General features: G+C 37.7%; 1 protein-coding gene across 3 annotated transcripts in view; it reads left to right on the top strand.

Annotated features, from left to right (window-relative positions):
• The window catches only part of Pif1 (Pif1 DNA helicase), a 47,906-nt gene extending 37,790 nt beyond the window's left edge, over positions 1–10,116 (top strand). For 2 of the 3 annotated variants that reach the window (XM_083115181.1, XM_083115180.1), the window contains exons 8-10: positions 2,637–2,825; positions 7,444–7,589; positions 8,917–10,116. In XM_083115181.1, the coding sequence (XP_082971307.1) occupies positions 2,637–2,825; positions 7,444–7,589; positions 8,917–9,102 (521 nt within the window). In that variant the 3' untranslated portion in view covers positions 9,103–10,116. The remainder of the gene's footprint in view (positions 1–2,636; positions 2,826–7,443; positions 7,590–8,916) is intronic. The other variant, XM_083115179.1, reaches the window with a different exon arrangement.
• Positions 10,117–24,413: the final 14,297 nt, after the last annotated feature.

Here is a 24,413-nt window from a genome sequence, read left to right as displayed (position 1 = left end):
GATTCCCCTGTGTCAAATCATGAGTCGACTCAATAATAGACGGAATATTAAAGTCTCCAATTATTATAATTTTACAGCTACATATATTAAACATATCTTCTACAAATGCATAAAATGTTTGATAAGCTATAACATTTGACTTTGGCGGGAAGTATACACAAATTACAATTAAAGAGTAAATTTCAAGCCCAATCTTAATGCATACAATCTCAACATTTTCAATATTAACGTCTATGTTTCTTACATAATAATTACTTTTTACAGCTATTAAAGCACCTCCACCCCTTTTATCCATTCTATCCTGACGAAAAATTACATACCTATTATCGCTAAATTCAGAGACCGTTACATTAGCCGTAAGCCAAGTTTCAGTTATGGCAATTATGTCATAATTGTTCGCTAACACGCTCAGATACATATCCGTTAGTTTAGTATTTAAGCCACAAATATTTTGATAATAAAATGACAAATTTGTATGACTCGCCATTCTAAACAAGAGCACGAACATCATGCACTGACTTAAGTATATGTACCCGAGAGTCATTAGCTGCTTTTCTAAGTTTTATATTGCCTGCCCAGTCAATCCAAAGAAAAGCATAATTTCTTTCATTTTTAAGTTTTCTAGCCTCATTGAATACACTCCTCCTTAGCGGTGTTAAATTACAGTTAATATATACAGGCCCCCCCTGATTCAGACCGAGGTCCCTACAGTGTAACGTCCTTTTTACTTTACGTCTACGAAGAACTTCATCTCTGACGTCCCTCTTTACAAATTTAATTATTATACCAGGTACATTTTGATTTGATGATTTCAATCTATGACAACAATCAATCATGTTGTCTTCAAGTTTTACATCCAAAGCCTGACCTACATTCTTAACAATATTTACTACATTTTCGTTTTCACTAGTTGGGACCCCATGTATTTCCAAAGTGTTCCTTCTACCATACTGGTCCAGTTCATCCAACTGTAATTCTAAAGTTCCTATTTTCTTCTGTAATCTGGCATTATCGCTTCTTAAATCATCTATTACCTCCATACATTTCTTCAATTCAACGCTTTGACACTTTAATAGATTGGCGTTCTCGTCTAATTTTTCATGAGCTAAATTCAGTGATTTCCCAATCTCATCCTCCACCGTTTTATTACTTCTCCTTATTACATTTATTTCCTCCTTTATATCTAACAAAAGACGATACATCTCATCATGGGTAGGATGATGATCATCAGAAACCACGGGTGTTCCATCACCAATACTACCTCGGCGAGATTTTACACACACATCGCAGATCCATGATTGTTCCATAGAACGCATAAATTTAATGTCATCCTCTTTTAAATTCACACAGGCGCTGTGATAAATATTATTGCAGGTCTTACACTGAATCTTTTGAAACATATCTTGTCGCACCACCGTTTTGGAACATTTTCCACAAACCCCCATCTTATCGGTGTTGAGTCAGTGTCCGGTTAGAAAATAATTTATGAGTTCATATGAGTTTTGACTTTACCTCTGACAACTGAAATCTTCAATGTGAACTCTTTCTGGTCATACTTTTTCCTATGCCATCGGAAGTTTGATATTCCCAAGAGAACAAATAAAATAATACACTAGACTCTCGCTAATCCGGTCCTCAATAGTCCGGCCCACATCCGGCCTGTAGTCACTCAAACAGAAATGACGCGCACAACAATGAATTATCGTGTTCAACAATGTTGTTAGTTAAAAATGTTAAACAATGCTATACATACGTACAGTATTTGAAATTGTGACTTTCTTACAGTAAAGTTCAGTACATGCTATGGCTTCTAAAAGGAAACACGTAAAGTACACCCTGTATAGTCCCTTTGTGTTTAAACTACATAGTAGTACGTAATTTCCGACCCCCTCAATAATGCGGCACTTCCGCAAATCCGGCACCCATATGTGCAAGGAATGGCTGGATTAGCGAGAGAGTAGTGTACTCCCATAAGCGTAATCCTTAGTTTTCTTCTCCTATGGCCATCCCATGCACAGACCTCTCAACTCAGCTCGCCACGGGGAAACGTCTGTGGGAGAGGAGCAGTTTAAGCTCCTTGTATCTGGCTGGATGCAAACTCTTCCTCATGCCCTTAAAAAGAGTAATGTTTAGGTATGTACTTTTAAATAAATTGAAGTTTTATGTCAAATAAGCAGAATATCGGATATTGATATCAGTACTTACTGGTATCAGGAAAAATTTATTTATTCCTAAATATTGTCTAGTCGGTAGGTCATCTGACTGCCATGCGGGGCACCCAGGTTCGATTTCCAGGGTGATCTGAGATCGGAATTTTTACAGCCTTGCCCCTGCATAAAGTGGCTCCGGGGCTCACCCAGCCTCAAACCAATGAGTACCTGGGGCTAAAGGTGGCTGAACTGCATTGCTGATCACATCACCTCTGAAATGGCTGAGATCAAGAATGTGTGGAGCCCTACCCCCGCATCCCCTAGATGTGCCTTCATGGCATGCTGCTATATGCATGGGGAACTTTACCTTTCCTAAATATTGTCAATAGGCTTATATACTTTTGAGTGTACGTAAGGTGTTCAGATTGTTTTGTTTATTTTCTTGTATCTTGGAACGTGATTGTTGTATGGACTCTACTATTTCAGGTGTGAGCAAGAACTTTGTATCCATTGATAGTGATCCTCAGTTATGTCATCATATCAATCAGCATACCCCAGTAGACAGCAAAATGACATTGAAAGTGGGTGCCCAGGTCATGCTTATGAAGAATATAGATGTCTCCGAAGGGCTTGTTAATGGAGCCAGGGGAGTTGTTACTCGCTTTGATGGTGAAGGTAAGTCATAGTTAGCTAGAGAGGTAGAATATCAACATAACCAAAAATACTGTAAATTGGTGGTTTCCAAAGTGTGCACCATGCCACCCTGGGGTGCCATGGATGGCTTACAGGGGCACCTCGAAATGTTCCAAATATGTGCTTATTTACAGGAAAACCTCGTTAATACAAAGTTCAAGGGACCAAAAAATGTCAACTTCGAATTAAACGACTTCGAGTTATCCAAACTTTTCAAGATGGCCCCTGTTTTTCAGATGTAAATAAAGTAGAGTATAAATTATCCCCCACAACGGATGTTTTATACTTGGTGGTAGCTCAGCAAATAAGATTTGTATGTATAATAATATTGTACGTTTTAAAGAAAGTGTAAAAAATGTTACACAAAATGAGAACACGTAGCTTACGCGGACACGAAGATTCCAAGGAGACTGTTAACACCATTTATCCTGCCTAGTTATACAACCGGTTATGCATGGGATGCATTTTGTGGCAAAAAGTCTTTTAAAAAACGGCATTTTCTTTTAATTGTGCAAAGTCGTTGCTCTTCCACGAAATTCTTACAATTTGAATTCATAAGAAACCCGTTTGCACGGAGACCTACGGAAAGGAAAACAATCTCTTTTATTGTAAGAAGTGAAACTCTGAAGAATCTTGACAGTAGTCACACTGGCGCGAGCAAGAGACTGGAGATAATCGGACAGAATGAATATTGGATTTTATGTACGTTCAATAGAACATTTACCGTTACAGGATTAACTGGTAAGAGAAGATTCTCTTGGGAGGGAACACAACCTTTCCCTGGCACCAAAAAATAAAAAAAAAATAAAAAATCGGGGCTGTAAATTTTGTTATGGTTCGGTTGTCTAAAACACATCTTAAAAAAGGTCACATTTTCTTTGCTTCAGTTAACTTCATATTCACCATCCCCTCCCCCCCTTTGCACGGATCAGTCCAAACTCTTCCTCAACTTGCATTGTAATCCACTCTGAAAAAGTAAACACACAACTTGCGATCTGTTATTGAACCGAATGTGTATCCTAGGACACATTAAACAGTGCCGCACTCGATAATCACTCTGGTTTGGATCCCACTTTAAACTCTATATTTAGTCCCGCTTAGCTCATCAGCATAAAATGAACTCAAAACAAGCTTTACGAAACTTGCGTATTATCAGATTAATCGACAATTTATTGTAGGACTCAGGAGTATTCTGGAGGTCAAACACTCGCTCCGCTAAAACTTTTCCTCATGAAGTTGTTTTAACTCTTGTTTTTCTTTCTGGAGATCGAATTTCGTTATCCTCAAATGAAAACAGCTTTGCGAGATTCAAAACAATGATGCTTATTCCTTTGCGCTGGATAGTCATTTCTGATGCAAGCGACAGCTTTCCAGACCCTAGACTAAACACCAGCGCCAGCTGCAGTGTAAACACAATGAGACCGGATGGAAGTTAGAGCAGCAGGTGGCAGAAGGAAAATCATCCATATTTTAAAGATAACGCAATTGTCGAAGACCGAACTTTTATTAGCAATGTGGAAAAGAAAAATGCTCCTTGCATTACGTTTTACCATACAACAGACAATAATACGGGCAATATTTTCTATCCAGACAGCAGCATTCAAACAAGAAAGAGGGACCTGAATTCTGCAATTATCACATTACCATGCACAACAGTGGCGGATAATGAGCTGTTGTAGGAGAAGGGAGGGGGTCACTTTTCTTGTACTTATCCTGCGGTTTTTGTTCATTTTGAAGAAGGTATTCAGAATTGGTTGCTTTATTTTAGACGCCAAAGGAAAGGAGCCCGTGTGCGCACACGAGCAAGAAAATCGTGGCCGGAACAATTAGCAACGGACCCCCCCCCCCCCCCACCCCCGTTTGCTGATAGAAAAAGGGAGAAGTTACTCAGCCAACAGAACACTGTTTTGGCAAATTTTATGACCAGCACAGTTGGGAAATGTATGAAGCAGGAAACTGGAGTTGCAACATATGTAAGATCGACGTCAACTTTTGCGGAGAACATAGATGACAAAGCATTAAGCGGGTTGACGATCTTTAGTTGACCTATGTGGCTTTGAATATCTGTAACAGTTTCCCTTTTTTTATGGAGTTCTACAGGGCACAAAGAACACGCTTTTAATGGAAGTGGTTACCGGAAGTTGTCGGCTACCAGGCCAAAATTTGCTTGCTCACGGGAAATTGCTGAATCTCGAGCTCAAAGCTAGACAGATGGGTGAGACTTCCAGGTGCCACGCATCTTGTATCTTGGAACATTCCTGCGATCTTATCTCGCATTTCTCATCTAGCACTGGTAAATATTCAGTGGGGAAAGAGCTTGACCTGCCATGCACATTGACAAAGAATGTCAATGTCCATCAGGCATTTCGGGCTGCTTCCCTCGAGTTGTCAGCAGCTCTTAGGACAAGGAAATATGTCAAGGTCCAGTTAAAATAAAGTCCAAGCTCTCTCCACATTCAATCTTCTCTTGTCGACTTACACAGGTGTCTACTTCGAATTAAGCGAAACCAGTTTTGCCGAAGGGTCTTGTAAACAACTTCATATTAAAAATTATCTGTACTGAAATACATTATAAATACTATCTTATCGGCTGGGGAATGGGAAGAACTTTGGATTAAAGGGTACTTCGTATTAACCAATATCATATTAACGAGGTTTTCCTGTAGTACTTTTTACTCATAAAATGGTTTTGAATTTGAAATAAGTATGTGTTGTTTTTAACTTACAGCAAGCAACCTAACCACACTGAGCATTGCAAGTATTACATAAGCCTGCATTCTGACTTGGGTGCCACGGAAAGTCTGGAAATACTAAGGGTGCCAGAAACAAAAAGGTTTGAGAACCCCTGCTGGAAATAGTACCTTCCCTTAATGCACACCTCTAAATAACAGACATTCTAATATTCCATGAAATGCAGAGGGGAAGGGGCTGTATATGGAGAAGTAACTTCCAAACAAATAACGTGGACACTGAAAACTATACCTCAACATAAAATTAAACTATCAGACAATAGAAAAATTATGTACGATTCCTGGAATTAGAAGGTATCAGTTGCAGTAATAGGCACGTAATATTTACAAGGGGCGTTTAAGAAGTGGAAACTGCAATTATTTTTTGACGTACTCCCCTTCTACATTTATTCACTATACCAGCCTTGGAAAGCTTCAGCACAGAAAAAATTGTCAGTTCGCCTGAACTATCCAAGGACATCCTGCTTCACTTCCTTATCAGTGCTGAAATGCTGACCTCCAGTGGTCCATCATAGAGGTCAACAAATTGGCAGTGTGTATCTTGTTATGACATTATTGGAAAGAAAGGGGTGAAAACTGCAAGTGCTGCAAGGGAAATATATGTGGTGAAAGGTGAGGGCACAGTGAACGTTATAATAGTACAGAAATGGTTCGAGTGGTTCTCATCTGGGGACATGAGTGTGGAATAGAAGTCCCAATGTGGGATACCGGGTGCCATGGATGCAGATGCCCTACTAGAGCACGTAACCGCTGATACAAGTGTCATTACACGGCAACTGGCATGACAGGTTGGATTGTCCAAAAGCACCCTGGTTCGCTCTCTTCACCAAACGGGTTTTGTCTCAATGGCCTCGACTTGTTCCCAACGAGTTGACTCCACAACAGGGTGAACGAGTCTCCATTTGTCAATAATTGCTTCAAAATCCACGGGACGACAGGTTTTGGCATCGAATTGTCACAGGTGACAAAAAGTGGATCTTTCTACAATATTTTGCCAGTGGTAAGCAGTGGTTGCGACAATGGCAAGAAGCAATACCACTTGTTCAAAGGGGATGGTTTGAAAAGGTCATGTTGTGCAAATGGTGGAAAATCGATGGTCCAGTGTTCTGGAAACTCATTCCAGACAATCATGCTATCAATGGGGAATCTTTACGCTGTACAACTGCAGCGGGTCCATGATGCTATGCTCCAGAAGTACCCATCATTGAAAGAGAACCTTTCGATAACATCTCATGTCAGCGGTCACAAATTGTTACCCAGAAACTGCATGACTTGGATGTAATTGGAGTGTTGCCTCATCCCCTGTACAGCCCTGATCTTGCACTTCTGATTAGTATTTGTTTCGATCTCTCGCGCATTTCCCGCAAGGATGACAGTTTGAAATATTGGATGCTGTGGAAACGTGTGCGCAAGTTTTTGGCATCGAAAGCAGCCAAAGGGTATCGTAATGGTATCATGGCTCTAATGGAATGTTGTCAGAAGCCCATACAACGAATGGCCTATACTTTGCGAAATAAGTCCGATGTCATGCCTCGTGTCTCCAGTCTCATTGTCCATGTGCAAAAACGAATTAACTTTTTACTCACCCTGGTATGTACACTGACAAAATAATGTATCACCTATCCTTACTGTTATGCAACCCAGAATTTTATATCATCTAGTTTCGCCTGGAAGAGCAGGTTAGTAGAAGTATAGTGTTTCCAACTCTATACATAATTTTGTCAGTGTTCATATGTGTGTGTGTGAGTATCTTTCATGATATTTCACATGATGTGAATTTTTAAAATGTCAGTATTGTGTTCACAATTTGTTGTTCTATCATTTCTAAAGTTGTTTCAAATTCTTTGTAGGTCTTCCTGTTGTGCGTTTTCGCTCAAATTTAGAAACTACTATTAAGTATGAGAAGTGGCTGGTGAAGACAGCAGGAGGAGTAACTCTGACAAGGAGACAGATACCACTGCGTTTAGCTTGGGCTTTTTCTATACACAAATCCCAGGTCAGTCTTTATGAAATAATTATTGCCTACACCTTGCAACCTTATTCATAACATGTGTGTGTGTAAGACAGTTAAAGTCAACAGTTCTGTTTTGAAAAGTAATTGTTTAAGTTCAAATGCTTATACTAGCTATTGCATGAAGGAAAAATATAATTTTTCAGTAACTGTGCCCAAATTGTACATTATTTAGCCTGTACAGGGGGAACCCCGGTTTTACATTCCATGGTTTTACATTTTTAGGCATTATACATTAAATATTCATGTTCCCCTTTGGAGCAAAATGCTATAAAAGTTTCCCAAATTTTACATTTTTAAGCATTTTAAGTTTTTACAGCTTGGTCCCCTGAAAAATGTAAAATCGAGGTTCCACTTTATTTCAAAGAATTTCAAGAAGAATATATGGCAACAACTTGCATGTTGCACCTGTTACAGAGAGCCCACATGTGTTTCTGACTCCCCCAACCCTAATAGGTTGAGTTGCCTGTGGCTACATCACTCCATTTCCGTCGGGATCTTCTCCTGAGCAGTCAGCTGTATGCTGTGGAAGAATGGTTCTGCCAGTAACCAGCATCTTTGCAGACGGGGGGACAGAAACAGGTTGGGACCAGTGCCTAAGTGGTAGGGGTACCTATGTTTATGTCCACTGGAAATGTTGTCAGTATGCTGTCATTCATATGATGTAGTTGATTGATTAATTGATTTAGTTTATTTTACTTCGCATTTGTGCCACTTGTGGCTAATTTGTGAAGATGGGAATGAGTGATGATATGAATGGACACTCACAAAAATTCATGCCCAGGCCAGGATTCAAACCTGGGACTCCTAGCGTTGTAGCATGTTTGTTTCTGAACCCCTATCTATATTTCTTTTTTTTTTAACAATCTTTATATAAGTGTTAGAAGCAGTGGAAAATTAATAATGTCCAATTAACATTGCACGCTAATGGGTTAATTTTCTAGCTGATAATTTTCCAACACAGCAAGATTTTTCAAGTCTTGAAATTTTGAAAACCTGGATTATTTTTTTTATTAACTACCTAACTCTCTACTGAAGGTGTATGGCTGCAGCAACACAAGCCTTCCATCTGTCCCTATCCTGGGCAAGATTAATCAAATCTTTTCCATCCTTACCGACTTCCTTTAGGTCCATTTCAACATTATCCCTCCATCTTGTCTTGGCCTTCCCACTTGTCTCTCACCATCAGGTTTCCCGACAAGAATACTGTAAACTCTTCTTTTTTATGTCATTCATGCCACATTATAATTTCTTTCTGCTCAAGTTGCTGTGGATTGCTTACAACATTCCCTTTCTCATTTCATTCTTGCAGGGTCTAACACTTGACTGTGTAGAAGTTTCTTTGTCCAGAGTGTTTGAAGCAGGCCAAGCCTATGTAGCCCTTTCAAGAGCACGGAACCTACGCTCTCTTAGAGTGCTTGACTTTGACCCCAAGCGGGTTAGAGCTGATCCAAAAGTTCTTGAATTCTACCAGAATCTCAGAGATCGCCTTTTTTGATGATTGTTTTCAGTTATAGTTTTAGGAATGAATACTTTTAGTGAAGGTATGTGTCTTGATATCAAAATACTCTCATTGAATTTGTTATTGTTTTATTTAGTAACCAAGTACCTATTGCAACTTCCTATGCAATAAGTGATATCTACTGTGATTTTAAAGTCAGATAATGGTTTTGAAACTAGAATGAATGGTGAGTGAATAAACCATATGATTGTATTTATATTGTGAGAATGTTTTTGTGGAACAATATCATTATGAAATGATTGACATTGACATTGATCATGTATGTTTTTAGCTTTGTAAATGTGACAGTAGTATCTTATAGGGAGCTTAAAGACCAAAGTGACAAGCGGCAGATGTCTCTCGGAAACAAACATTCAGAAATAAATGTCACTTAGATTGCCCATTTTCTCAATAGCATGAATTGTATCACCTCTGTTTACTGGTCGCTCATGCACAGTGATTGTTTTTCTACAGTCTGAAGAGACCCATGTCGCTTGTCACTTGTCTGAAAGCTGCGTAAAATGAGCTGTAGAGCATATCTGAGTTATTTTTTATTTTAGATTAAATTGTTGAGTCTATACCTTACTCTGACTTTGTATACTGACATTTTGATGAAATAAAAGAAGGCAATTTTAGAACAACTTCCTAGTAATTCAAACTATTCCCTTCTAAATTTTTCACAGTTGACTTGTAAAGAGCTCTTGTAGTTATTTTCATAAAATATCATTTTGATATGAAACTGACATTTTATAATTCTCAAAAGTCAATACAGTGGAACCCCAATTTTAAGTTCCTGGATGTGACATTTTTCCGCATTATAACAGGTGGCGCAAAATTCATCATCCTATTTGAACTGACCTTTATTTTGACATCTTGTTGTTTATATCAGTAGTGTTTTGTCAGTTAAATAGAAGATACTCACGAAATTTATTGTGTGCAAAAATTAATAAGTATATCCCACATACAGCCTGCGGAACATTAGTTCTTTTTTCTAACACTTTTCCGGGCAGAGTAATATCGCATTTTGTTCGATACACAGTGGAGACACATGGTGGTTCGGATCCCACTTTAAACTGTAGGTCCAGTCCCGATTAACCTTACTGTGCACAAAGTGGACTTAAAACACCAAATCAATCAATAATATCCCGTTTTGGTGATTTGCCATTGCCAGCCAGGTCCCCCGATTTGACCGCTCCAGATTTTTTCTTTGGGGATATTTGAAGTCGTTGGTAAGAAAATCAGGTGATGACTTTTGCGCCACCTTGTATATTCAAACTTGATTGTCCCAACATAGCAAAATGTTATAAAATTTTCCTCGATTTTACATTTTCCTGCATTTTAGGATTTTGCAGTTTCTTCCTCTCAAAAACGTAAAATCGAGGTTCCACTGTATATACGAGGTGCATTTGAAAAATAAGGGCCAATTGATTATATCAAAGAAGAAAAGAAGTGTAGCAACATTGGTAGGTCCCCAATGGACCAATTGATGTTACTGCGCAGGTGCAATCTGTTCACTGTTGCCAGTCACTTTTTATAAATAATCGGCCCTTTCTTTTGAAATGCGCCTCTAGTATGTTGAAAGGTTCCTCTAAAGCAGAGTTTAAACCTTGGACAATGTCAAGCTACAAAATTTACTAACTTTTTAATTAGAGGCAAGGCGGATTGATTTAAATCAGGTGATTGTTTTAAAATATCATCACTGATTTAAATCACGATTTTGCAGATATCAGAATTACTTTTGGTGAAAGTACATTAATCTCGTAATCATTTAATAGTTTTTATTAGACTCTAAGAAGAAAAAAATATATGTACTGATGTGGTGAAGCTCATACAAAAGGAAATGTAATATGTAAACTGTACACACACTTAAATTTCTCTTGATTTAAACTTCAATAATTTTTATATGCAAAAATAGCATACATTTTGTGCAGAAAAATATACAAAATACTAATAAAGTTTAACCATAAATAGTGTCATTATCATTAAACTGTAAATAAACATGGCAGCTGATATTTAGCAAACTATCATTTAAAAAATTGTCAAAATTCACCTACAATGACTATAAAAAGTTATAATTATGGAGTACATCCAGAATGTTTTATTTTCAGTGGAAGAGAAGTTACTGAAATTATTATAGTTTCATTAACACACTCAAGAAACATTTCCATAGTAGGTTCATGTACACAGTATCAGAAACAGAAAAAGGTATATTTACATATACTTTTTATTTGCTTTAATCAAACCTTTCAAATATTTTACAGGGCCGTTTACTAGAAAAAACCTTTCTGTAAAAAACAAATCTATATGTTTGGTGCCAAAAGCCATACAAGCAATTTTAAGGGTTTTTTTTTTCATAAAAAAAATCATCAAAGAGAAATTTTTTAATAAAAATCTTATTTTTTATCCATCTTGGTTAGAGGTGAGCTGATTCCAATGTGTCAGTATTGGACATTACATATTAAGATCCTTATCTCTCTCCTTAGTAAACAAAGTGTTCTAAGTGAAGTGAGAAGAGTGTTCATTGTTACTTTTTATTATATCTGATCACAACCCATTTCGCTTATCCATAGAACAATAAGTCTCAAATTGAACTACTATTCTCCGAGTGACGAGAGTTCATAGCTGTCAGTGATAAAAAAAATCATCACTTTGGCAAGTAAAGAAAGGCTGTGTTGCTCCTTGAACCAATCAAGGAAGGTTCGTTACCATCGGGATGATAGGACTGCTAGACCTATCAAATAATAACTCAATCCTACTTCAGCTTACTCAATCAGTAGATTTGTTTGGCTGTGAGAGAGAACAATTGATCAAAAGTGACCTGTCCTGTTGATATCTCTGAAAGTAGCAGATGTAGAGGGCTAAAACCTTATGGAAATTAAGTCCTAGTAAATGCTAATAAATCACTTTGATTTAAACATCTATCTATGGAGGTTAAATAATTCACAGTTTTTAATACTGTGTTACATCTGAAACCTCTGAGCTATAAATACAAAAATTGTTGCGTTAAAACAACTGTGAATTTTCTGCTTGATGAGATGCACATCTTTTTGAACATCTAAACCAATGTACACATATCAATTCTTCAGGTACTAAAGATTGACATTGAAAATTTGATCAACATAACTAATACTGTATTGCCCCAAAAATAAACCACATTTTTTATCCAAATTTCAACTGTGAAAAGATAAGGTGCAGCTTATATTTAGAACCCTGGCTTTTATAACATTTCATCATATCATACACTGTTTAAAAATGGTGCTTATTTCTCATTTTAAAATAATGCAAATGTATTAGGTACCTAACAACACTGTGCTTGTATTATACTCTGTTACATACTTGTTACTACTGAGATTAATAAATGATTGATACTGTGCCTAGCAAGAAAAGAAATGTGTTGAAGGGAAATTCTATAGGTGCATATTGTTTTCCAAATACTATAGATAAAGAAAATAAAATTGCTACTGGTAATTCTTCTTCCGCCAATGTCTCTGATTATTGTCTTTTATCCTTCCCCTCCTCCAACCTTAAGGGTGCTGTTTCTATCTGGGTATTGTCTTTTTTTTTTTACCTCAAATTTTTAGGGTGCATCTTAGATCCGAGCGTGTGTGTAAAAATGTTCAAAAAATTTGGAAAAGTTGAGGGAAACTAATTGCTTTTTCTGCTTGCCAGGATTGGAACCAAAAATACATTTCATTTTGCCTTCCCAACAAGCTTGATAAACTTCACTCATTTTATTAACTGGCAAAGTTGAACACTTATTTATTAGGAAGTTAAACAATTATGCAGTAAGGTAGGTGAATCAAAGATTGCCAATAACAATTTACAAACTTCTAATAAGAGGTAATTTTTTTTTAATTAAAAAAAAATAACCTCTTCTAACTAATTAACAACATGTACTAAATGAATATTTTGTAAATTGCTTGTAAGTTTTTTTTTTAAAAGAAAATAAATTACAATAATGGGACATCTTGGGAACTAAGGTCCTAAAGTTGCCCACTGCTTATATGAGGGCGGGCTGAAAAGTAATGTCTGCTATTTTTTTGTAATGGTGTAAATACATTTTGGATTTTGAGCAACCATGCATTGTACTCTTTCGTGAAATGTATGTCGTAAATTTGAAAAACTTCAGAGCAATAGCTACGGGACGGTGAACAATCTAAATTTAAAAGTTATGGAACAGAGAATGAGGCACCCTATTAAATTAATATTGTTTTCAGTTTGCAATAATTTGCACCCAAGAATTTTCTTGCGAGTGAGAAGCATTGTAAATTAGCAGAGAGAGAAGTAAGATCAACTGTGTACTTCAGATTATTACTGCAAACCAGTTTGCTCTTAAATTAATGAATAATTGTTTGTATGAAAATGAGGGAGCACATTTGAGAAATTATATCATTTTTGCTGTTGGTTTGTTATGAGGCAGATGAATTGATTATGTAATGCATTTAAATAATATGTTATATATATGTATCAAAGAAACTTTGAATACATACACAATTTAGTGTTAACATGTTGCATATGTATTTTGTTATTTTTTACGTCGCTCCATGTTGCATGTGTGTCAAACACAAACACACACAAATGCTTTAGCCAGTGGCAAAACGTGACATTTTTACGTAGTCGCAAAACTTGTCAAACATCAGAACTATGTTTCCAAACTGGAAGGGTGGGTAGGAGGGCACAATATTTCTTCTTAGTAAACGCCAAAAAATATTCCAAGCTATTGAGAGCTAACGTCACACTCACTTCTTCCCTGAAGATGAGAGTGACATTAGCTCTCGAAAGCTTGGAATCTTCTCCGCAACTCACCTTGTCGATAACCCGAGATAAACTTTTCATCAAAGGAGAAAATGTCTCAGTATAAAAAATATTGTTTGAAAGCATTGCAAAAAGTGCACGAATCCATAAGCTGTGCACACCTGACCAGTCCATTTCAGTTGTCATCAAATATTAGAAAGAAAGTCAATTATTGGCTCCCTGCACTGTTCAACTGTGTTAAATAAGCGTTATTTATAACACCACCTGGGTTGTGAAAAGGGTGGGATGGTTTGCTTTTAACGTTCTGATGTGGCAAAGTGGATAGATCATTCCCTGGGACAGCACTAAATCTATACTTGAGCGTAGCAATGTGTAACTAACGCCTTCGGGTACTCGTCCAGGACCTTCTTTTGCAAATCCGCTAAATGCCCCGACATAACTGCCGACCCATCATAAGTTTATCACCACCCCATTTCATAGCTGTATGATAAACTTGGCAATACTACATCACATGCTCTGACGTCACGCTACGTAATATCGAGGCCTCGTGTCCGAGCCAGGAGAATGTTCGCACGTAATTTACTTCCTATATAGAGGCAAAATACGTGGGGATGTCATAAGTTTGAGCAATAATAAATGTATCATCCAGTTTCTACTTATTGACAATTTTTACATAAACAAATAACCCATCAGATATACAATCAGTACTCGCATCAGTAGAACCAATAAACCCTCCTCCTTATGCACAGATCTCAAGACAGTTGGCAATTGAGACCTACTGTTAACATTAGATGGTTCGTCTAACATAATTAAAAGAAAGTCTGATATTTCTAAACCAACTAACTCTCTAGCCTTCTTAAACCCGAAGGTTCATGACTGCAGCAACACAGGCCTTCCATCTGTCTCTATCTTGAGCAAGATATTTCAGTTTACTTGTATTTTTTTCACTCACGACATCACTAATTAGAATAGAATGTGTTTATTTAAGCACGCGTGTTTCGGCCTCGTGGGCCGTTCTTACAACCAACCCTTGTCAAAGATACAATAAATGAATAAAAACATAGAAAAAAAACAACACATTGATCATGATAATACAATAAAGATAATTTGTATAAAGATTATACAATAATAAAATGATGCATTGAATTGATAAGTATAAAAGATAAGTATAAGTCTTCAGTAGTTCATTGTGTGTGTGCAGGGAGGTATGCATTGTGTGATGTGTAAGTGCAGGTGCAATTGTTTACATATGAAGGTTAATGTAGTTTTTGGGACAATAGTAAGTTCTTTAGTTGTTTCTTAAAACTTTGATGGCAAATAATGTTAGTCAATGGTGCAGGCCCATTCCCTGATCACTGTAACAATGAAGAACTTGTTATAGGTGGCAGTTTTATGTTTGGGGATTTTTAGATTGTGTTTCTTGTGGATATTATGTTCGATCGAAGTTCTACGAGAGCAGATCTTAATTAATAAGTATTTTGGGGGCCACTCTTAAGTCTTTTGTGCATCAAGGCAAGTGTTAAGTATTTTCTTCTATTGTTAATCTTTAGCCAAGAAAGTTTCTTTAAGAAGGGGGATACATGTTCTTTTCTTTTTAGGTTAAATCTGAAACATATACAACAGTTCTGAATTTTTTGAAGTTTATAGTTTAGGCCCTGGGAGATATTACTGTACACTGCAGCGCAATAGTCTAGTGTAGATAGAAGGCGAAAGCTTGCATAAGGTGATCTGTAACATTAGGGTCTAGAGTATGTTTTAAATGATACAAAGATTTAAGTTTCCCCATACAGCTTTTCACAATACATTTTACTTGTGCCTCCCAATTTAAGTGTCTATCGAACACAATCCCCAAGTTTTTGCATGTATCCACTTCGCTTAGCGGTATATTGCCGAGAGTTGGAGAAGATGGTGCCTTTTTGTGAAGTTTTTTAAGTGTGCCATGAGTTCCTATGATCATGATGCAAGATTTTGTTTGATTTAATTGAAGAGTTCCTCCATGACCAATTTGTTATAGCATCAAGGTCGAGTTGGAGTTTGGTCATCGCATTATTGTAGTTTTCTGTATTACTCTGAATATAGATTTGAGAATCGTCAGCATACTGTGTATTAGATCATTGCATTGCATGCTTTACAATGATGGAAATAGCACTCGGCAAAAATTTAGGCCTGATGACATCAGAGAAACCCTGCCGTAAACATTGGAGCTGAAAAAAAAAAAAGGCCTTTTATGACCAGACCACAGACCCTGTGATCAGACCTTCAAGTGGTCGTTGGGTGTCTTCCGAGCAGGTAGAGAGATTGGCATGTTTTCTGCGATGACCTGGGCCACCGAACACCATTGCCTTCAATAGGAAACGTAGCGCGAGTGTTGACCACAGGGAATAGTACTGGGCTCTCATTCCAATGCGCTAAACTTAGCGAATCCCTTTCGTATTTCTAGTTGTTTCATGGTGTCACTCGAGAATATGAGAATATTCTGACTTATTTTTTACTACTTCTCTAAAATATTTAAAATGCAGTATTTTTATTATTTTGCTAAGTCATGACCGGATGGACGCCTCTGGCTTTAGCACCAACTTCTCCCCTTTTTTTGCGTGATTTACGAGGATAATAACGTATTTGATACTACTACTACTACAATAATAATAATAATAATGGCATTATTATTATTATTACTAGAAAATAATACTTGCCCCCCAGACAAAAATTCATGGTTGCGCCACTGCTAAAACAAGCATGCATATTTCATTCTTTCTTTATTTTTAACATCGCACCCCCTAAATTTTATTCCATGGCCCCTCAGCACCCCCAGTTGATTAATCCTGGCGCTGCCACTGGTCAAGATGCAGGAATTTAAAATCTTGTTACAAGTCCGTATTGAAACTACAGGTACTCTTCTTGGTCATGGTTAAGAGGTAGAGCAGCCACAGGCTGAACTTGGCCCATGAATAAAGAATTTCTAATTCTAATTCTCTACAAATAATGGAACACACACAAAGCAATACAACTCTCGAAGCAAGCTAAATTAATCAGTAAACTACTATCTGAGCGTTCTCGACAACAATGGAATGTTTTGATTGTTATAAAGTGCTTGAAATCTGTCGAGCTTTTGCCACAGTGTTGCCAGGATGCTCATTTTAAAAAATCCATCAACTGTTTTAGCATGAAATGCCTCTCAAATTTATACTTGGTTTTCAAGCTAATACCTAGACTTTTATAAAATGGGACAAATAGTATTTTTTAATAATATTGACGGGACAATCAGGACACCTCTTAAACTAATCAAAACGGGATGTATGGTCACCCTGGCACAGGAGAAGCACAACACATCAAAAATGTAAGCATAGTCTAAATACTTCCTCATAAGCAGTGAAAAAGGCCCACTCTTCTCAAAAACCTAGAAAAAATTGCTATAACATTGTAATCATTGGGAAGGCTAAAATACTATCTGATGAAATTAAAATTGGTACATTCAAGAAGAATGTGATGAACACCAGTGGCGTAGCGTTATAGTATGCCCGGCGTTCCCAGATTTAAAATTTCAAAAATGCTTAAATGCTGTGATTATAAAGTAAAACGTGACTAATTTCATATATGTTTGACCTTCATGGCATTATAATAGCTATTTTTTGCGATCCGCTTGCAACGCTCCACTCTCAACACTCGTTCTAGCATCTCTTTTCAATGCCTTTCCCGGCCGGACGCCGAGCAGGTTCGGCGTACAGGACTCTATATTCCTTGCTGCTTTTCTGGATGGAAAGCTTCGATTTCTACAGCACGTGCGTAAATGGTCTCTCTTACGCCAGCGTACGAGAGGTCTACCGTGATTGGTTCATGTGACCCTTCCTGCCTTCTGAAGCAGACGACAGCGGCAGAATTCCTACCCAGTTCTTCGCACTTCTCGCTCATGCAACTCGTGCTATGTGATGCTACAATACGCAATATTGACTGACGTAACTTTACCAATCTCAAATATACTGCTTCTTAATGGCCACTGCATTGTATAATTTATCACACGAACAGCGATGTGTATTAGAAACTAAAAGATCAACACAGTTTTTGTCAAATAAGTTGGTGAAGTCCTCGTGGTAGAAATTCAGCCTGTGGCTGCTCTACCACTTAACCCACAAAACTATTATTTTTTTATTGTATTTTTTCGTTATTATCTAACTACTTAATATTGTGTGAATGGAAATGTTTAGCATTCATTTGAAAACTCTTAACATCGAATGGTCTCTGGAGAAAATTATTTTAAAATGTTTATCAGCATTCTCAAGATGAATAAACAGTGGTCTGAATTACTAATCGGCACTGTTACGTCAGTAGAGTGTACGATATTTGGATCATCCACTCTGCTTTTCACAGTGTGCCAAGATGACAGAGGTCCCGTATCCCGGCGTGAGCACGGGTGTTCTTTGTCAGTGTCCCTTCATCAATATCATCACTCATTCATATTCGCAATTAACCAAAAGTGGTAGGAAAGCGAAATAAAATAAACCAAATCAATCAGTAGTTGGATCGCCCACAACAATGACGTCTACTGTTGTGCAGAGGCGCTTGTGATTCAGGTAGGTTTTTAATGACTTGCGTCATGCAGATAGATATAAAAGAAAAGGTATAGAACACCAGAGTTCAAAACATCTGTGGCATAGTGAGGCATCTAATTTTCTAGCTAAAACATGCAATGATGATGTTTTATTGAAAACCCAGCTTACTTCAGGCAAATAATACCTTTGGCGACTAATACTATAAATAAATTATTAAGCAAGAAAGGGCCGACTCTTCCTTCGGACTTGGCGTTCCCACCCGAAATGTCCATGCTACGCCACTGATGAACACTTAAAACAAGTGGATCAAATTGACATGATCTCATTACATGTCATGTGTCTCAATGGCTAAGCTTTGAAGGCAATTAGAGTGTTCAAAAGAAAATCTGACTGCATACTCAGAATGAGCATGAAAAAAAGTGCCAAAATAATTCACGTAACACTGCAGTGGTCACATGGATCACAAAAGTGATCCACTCGTATATTTTCACCATGAATTTTTCAGTTTGGCTTACAGTATACCTCTTACAACAGTCCAGAGACTATGTTTGTGCAGCCATTATTTGGAAATTATCCATTGTTGACTTGTTATTGAAGCTTATATTTCAATTTAGCACAATAGTAATCAACGTGACCATTGATAGGGGTGTTTTAGGATACGTAGTATTTCTATGTATAAATAAATACATATTTCTAAAAATCTGTTACAAATATATGAACTGGGTGTGTCCAGACCACCAAAAAACTATTTTTTAATTTTTTGGGAAAGAAAATAACAAAAGTGAGATTTTTAGATACAGTCTAAGATACAAAAATAGCACCACTGCATTTATGCTACGCTATGAGATATGATCTTCCGGAAACTGGATGATACAGAAAACAATTTATTTTGTTCCGAGTCTGTGAACCAGACAAGAACAAGGATGGAGCCATGTTCGCATACAGGGTGGATAAAAATCATGATATTTATAATATCATGCTAACCATGCAATTTTTAAGAGTGGTGCTATTGTTTTGTGACTGACTGTATGTATTTTTGTTTGCTTTCATCACATCCAAATGTAATGCACTAGATTTAGAATTTCCTCTCTACTGTAATGTGTTGAGGGAAATAACTTATGATTTTTTGTTAAGTGAACCATAATACTTCAAAAAGACCTTCTCGCTATAAAACCAGACACATTCTGACCAATAATGGGTCAGAGGCTATTTGGGTTATATCCAACCAATATGTAAAGTGTACTTACCCTATGAAAAGCCATGCTTCCGCCACCGATTGTGTTCTATGAGACCACAAACATTATGGATTATCGCAATTTCCACTGCAACAAACTACAGTGGAGCACATGCATAGGAATTCCATCCCATTCCTCTTTACAGGTTTTCCATAGGCAGTAAAGGGGGGGGGGGGGGGTGTTGTAGACGTTGTTTTAAAAGTCCAAATGCACAGAAATCCATTGAACTGGCATCAGGGCTTTTGACAGGAATGTCATGAAAGGGAATGACACAGATTCCTGTTTCCTGCTCCATGTCCTGATAAAACCGCAGTGTGACTGGATGCTTTGTTCATGTGGATCCGCACCTGGTTCTTGTTGGCTCCGTACAAATGAGGGATGTCTTCACCTTACGTATCCAACTTCCCCATACATATAACCATATCCAGCGGGAAACTTTCTCGGCACTGGCGGTAAAACTTAGTACGTCCCTTGTCAGAGGTGTCACGGTACGTAATTGCCCTAATGTTACCCTTACGCATGAGATAAATGTAGGCCTCATCCAATGTGACAACTGTCTTCCATTTTGACCCCGCCAAGTGTCTTTTGTACAGTTGCGGCAGTTAATCTTGTATTCTGCAATGTGGCGCAGGAGGAGGTTGTGAACCCAGCCCGTATGTATGCACCGCAGGCCAAGACTGCAAAGAATGACATTTCTGACAGTGGATTGTGCCACATTGAACCTCTGGGTCATGTCACGTTGGGGTGGTGGATTCTCCTGGACTGCAATTCACCGAATTCCACGAAGCACCTCAAGCGACACTTTCGCTGGTAACCTCGAACAGGCCCCTTTTGTTGGTGAATGTTTCTGCATGAGCACCATTTTTGTTTGCCTGGCCACGATATCTTTAACTGTGGTCACTCCGATGGTTAAACCATTTTCCTCGCACTGTTTCACTATTCGGTTGTACGAAAAATGTGCGTGGAAAAGAGCCATCATGTACCCTTCCCAATAACGGGTAATTTTCAGCGGCATTTCACTAGCATGAACACGGCGCTCCGGCAACTGCAAGCTCAGACACAACACTGGTTTCAAGGTACTGGCACAACTACACATGTGGTAGCAGCATTGCCAAATCAGTCGTTTATATCCCGATCAGCCTTCTGTAGAAAGTGGCGAAGCGTCATAAGAGGCCCGGAGGCCGGGCCTACCCTAATATATTTGGCTATTACGGATTATTTTATTACTTATAATTTCATTAAACGACGCCTTAATACAAGAAAACTGAAATTCTAGGCCTTACGATAATTTCCAGAAATTTCCATCCCTGCCAGAGGCTCTATCGTCACATGTCGAGCCACTTCTCCAAGGGCCTCAGCTGGTCCCATAACATTCTATGTGATTGATGCAGGAAAGCCTAATTTCAGGGGCGCGTTCTCCCAAAATGGACACAGTGAGTCCAGCCTCACGCAGTGATGCCAACCTTAGCATAATTGTGCTAAACGTAGTACAATTTGAACTTTGTTGGTACCTAGCACCCTGTGTTTGGGATAATGGTAAAATATATATAGCATCATCTGTAAACATGCGCCCCTGGGAGACAGATAAATTGAATTCAGAGGATTATATTTAGAAAAAATAAATTTAAAAAAAAAATCTTATTTGTTTCAAACAAAAGGTAGCATGCTGATCCAGCTACATCTGGTCCACCATATTCTTTTCATCTTTTCTTTATCTTTCCTTACTTAGCTCACGAGGAACATTTTATTGAAGGAAATTGCTAGAAAGTTGGGGTCACATATAAAACAAGCTGCTGCCTTTTGTAGTCGTTGAATTTTCTCAAACTTTTTCAAGCGATTGAACCAATTATATTGATTAAACCATTGTGTAATTAATTTAATGGGTGAAATTACCAATAGTGTTTAAGTAATCAACAACGCATGTTCACATCACAACTCCTCCCAAAATAGATGCATAAAATGAACTTAAAACCTAAGTCACCCGAGCACAATTTAGTTGCATGTAGCAAAATTTAAGTTTAATCAGCACACTTTTCCTGATTGGGGGTTGGCAACGCTGGACACACGGTACAAACTGGGCTTCGCATCTGTTTCTTGTCCAGCGCGGGGTGTCCAACGAGGGGGAAGAGAAGGTGAGGGTAGAATGGCAAAGACAACTTCTTCCGAGCGTGAAAAGAATGTTTCTATCCCAGTGTTCTGCATTTTGGTTAGTTTTTCGATTTACTCCTGTTGAGTTGTTGTTTTATTGTTATATTTTTTTTTTCATTTCGTTCATTTCTTTTTTTATTGTTCTTTGATTGATTTCCTTTATTTTTACTTCGCTTTTTGTGCAACTTTTGGCTAATTTGCGAAGATGGGGAAGTGTGTTCATATGATCAAATTGACGAATGGACACTCAGAAATATCCATGGCCCAGCCGAGATTCGAACCCAGGACCCCTGGCGTCGTAGCGCGATGTGCTATTGTTGTGAGCGTGAAGTGAGCAAGAGGAATAATGACTTGTATTACTCTGGAATGCTACAAAAACAAGCAATAAAGCCTATTACCGAGCATAGGAAGAAAGAAGGGGCATCGGAACATTGAGGACTGCCACTCGAATGACATCTAAAGCATCAATTTACAATGAAATCAAGAAATACGATTTACAAGGTAGCACACATCAAGAGTGTACATTTTGAAAAATAACTTTAAAGGTTATATTTTTCATATTTTAGAAAAGTAGCACCCATAACAACACGAACTCACATGCCTGTGCCTACCCTTCCAGCGACACCACGCTTCGCCACTGTCTGTAGGTATGCTTTACTCTAATTTCAAACCCAAGACTAAGACAAAAGCTACAAAAGTATGGACATTTCATTTTATTAGTTCTTTTATATACTTCATCACTTCACCATTCATCCTCATTGTTGTGATTAAGCTAGTGAAGTAGATCATTGATGAAAAATAACCAGAAACAAACCAAACGACATATCGGTCTATCTTTAACTGAACTGAAAATACCTGCTTGTCATCTTACTGGGGAGTCGTGATGTATCCTCCAAAATGCAATAACAAATCATAAAGAAGACATTAATTGTAGTCACAAACAAACATAAACCTTACTTCAATGACTATTTATTTTAAAAACTGACAAATTACAATCCAAAATTTACAAAAACTTATTTTATTGACATTACTGACCATTTCCATTCTGCACATGACTTCACTGAACAAAGTTACATACGTATAAAGCCATCTTCATTCTTGTTGAACAGTCTTTAATAGGAACAATTAAACTTTATAAATAATTCATTCCTTTGATGTCACTTGTATTTTACATAATTTTTCTGGAACCTTCTCCAGTCAAAAAGAGTACTTTCATGCTCTTTATTGTTAATAATGTGCACTAATTCAACAGAACTAAGTAACAATTAGTTATGTTGCTAAGAAATAACAATAGGGCCTATTATTTTCAGGCAACTGCATTAAAATAAACTAACAATGGCATCTTCAGGTTTGTAAAAAAAGGATGAAGTTTCTGGAGATAAAGGTATGAGAAGACTAGCAAATTAAATAATATGACACAGTACTCAGGAAAAATTGTGAGGAAGCCTTCATAAAAGGTAACATTCCTCGGTAAAATTCAGACATTCTGAAATTAAAAATTCACAAATCTTATCGTTTTATTAAAAAATGCAGTAATTACATTACTAAAAGATTTCTCGAAACCTTATATTTGTGCAGTGAAAAAATCTTGGTAGAAACAACAGAATTTACAATAATTTGATGCCATTAATGGAAATGATGAAGTAAAAGAATCTATTGATTCATAGAAAGACTTATTTTTACTGCACTGGTAAGCAATGAATTACAAAAATAATACAAAATCACCAGTGGCGTGCGATGCTAAATCAGACAGGGGAACAGGTGACCTGCACTTGCTCCCTCCCCTCCCATACCCGTTTTAATATAATACAGTAGACCAAGTAAAATTCAACCCTTATTGAAATGAACACAGGGGTAATGGTGCATCCCCTCCAAATCATATAATTTGTGCCCTTAAACCATATCGTAATCCCCACAACGTATTTAATTGCGACAGCGTGTCTACTGAAAGTAACTTCTTTCTTAGCTCTACTGAACACTATACTTGATCTGCCCCTCCTTCCTAAACAGGGGAGCCCATCACCCAAGACCAGCCCTAAAATCGTTCATCATAATCGAGAATATATCTTGTCTTGTAATGCAGCTATAGTAGAGTACAACACACATGTCTTTGCCGTTGCGTAGATACCCAATTTTCGTTTCATCTCCCTCTCTCTTAGCATCACGTGTTCTACCCTGGTCGCCAACTTCGCTATTGTTGCCATATTGTCATTCCATTCCTGTACACACTCGCGCAAACATCATTGAAAACAATTGAATAGCGCTCCAGCTCGCGGTTCACTCCGTTCGGCAGGGACGGTAATGTGGCAATATAGCACGGCGTAGTGGTTGCTTCTTTTATGCAGTGCATGTTCATTGGCTAGCTAGTAACTAGTGTTGCCGACTGTAATAATGAAGCACTATTTCTGTCACGGAAGGGGAAAGGCAGGTAAAGTGACGGTGAGTTTTGTTGGATTGGAAGCACCATATTTTTATTTTATACTAAGTATTTGACCAGTTTGACGTTGTGTGCGGGTGCTTCTGAACTGTAGACAATTTACTGAACCCATAGCTGTGTTCAATGTTATCTACTGATTATAATCAGGGCTAGGATTTATAGGTAAATGCAAAATACATACTTTTA

This window comes from Lepisma saccharinum, chromosome 30 (genome assembly GCF_977018435.1).
Source record: "Lepisma saccharinum chromosome 30, izLepSacc3.1, whole genome shotgun sequence".
In the NCBI taxonomy this organism is placed as follows: domain Eukaryota; kingdom Metazoa; phylum Arthropoda; class Insecta; order Zygentoma; family Lepismatidae; genus Lepisma; species Lepisma saccharinum.
Note: the sequence above shows the minus strand (reverse complement) of the source record. Positions and strands in the feature narration are given on the sequence as shown.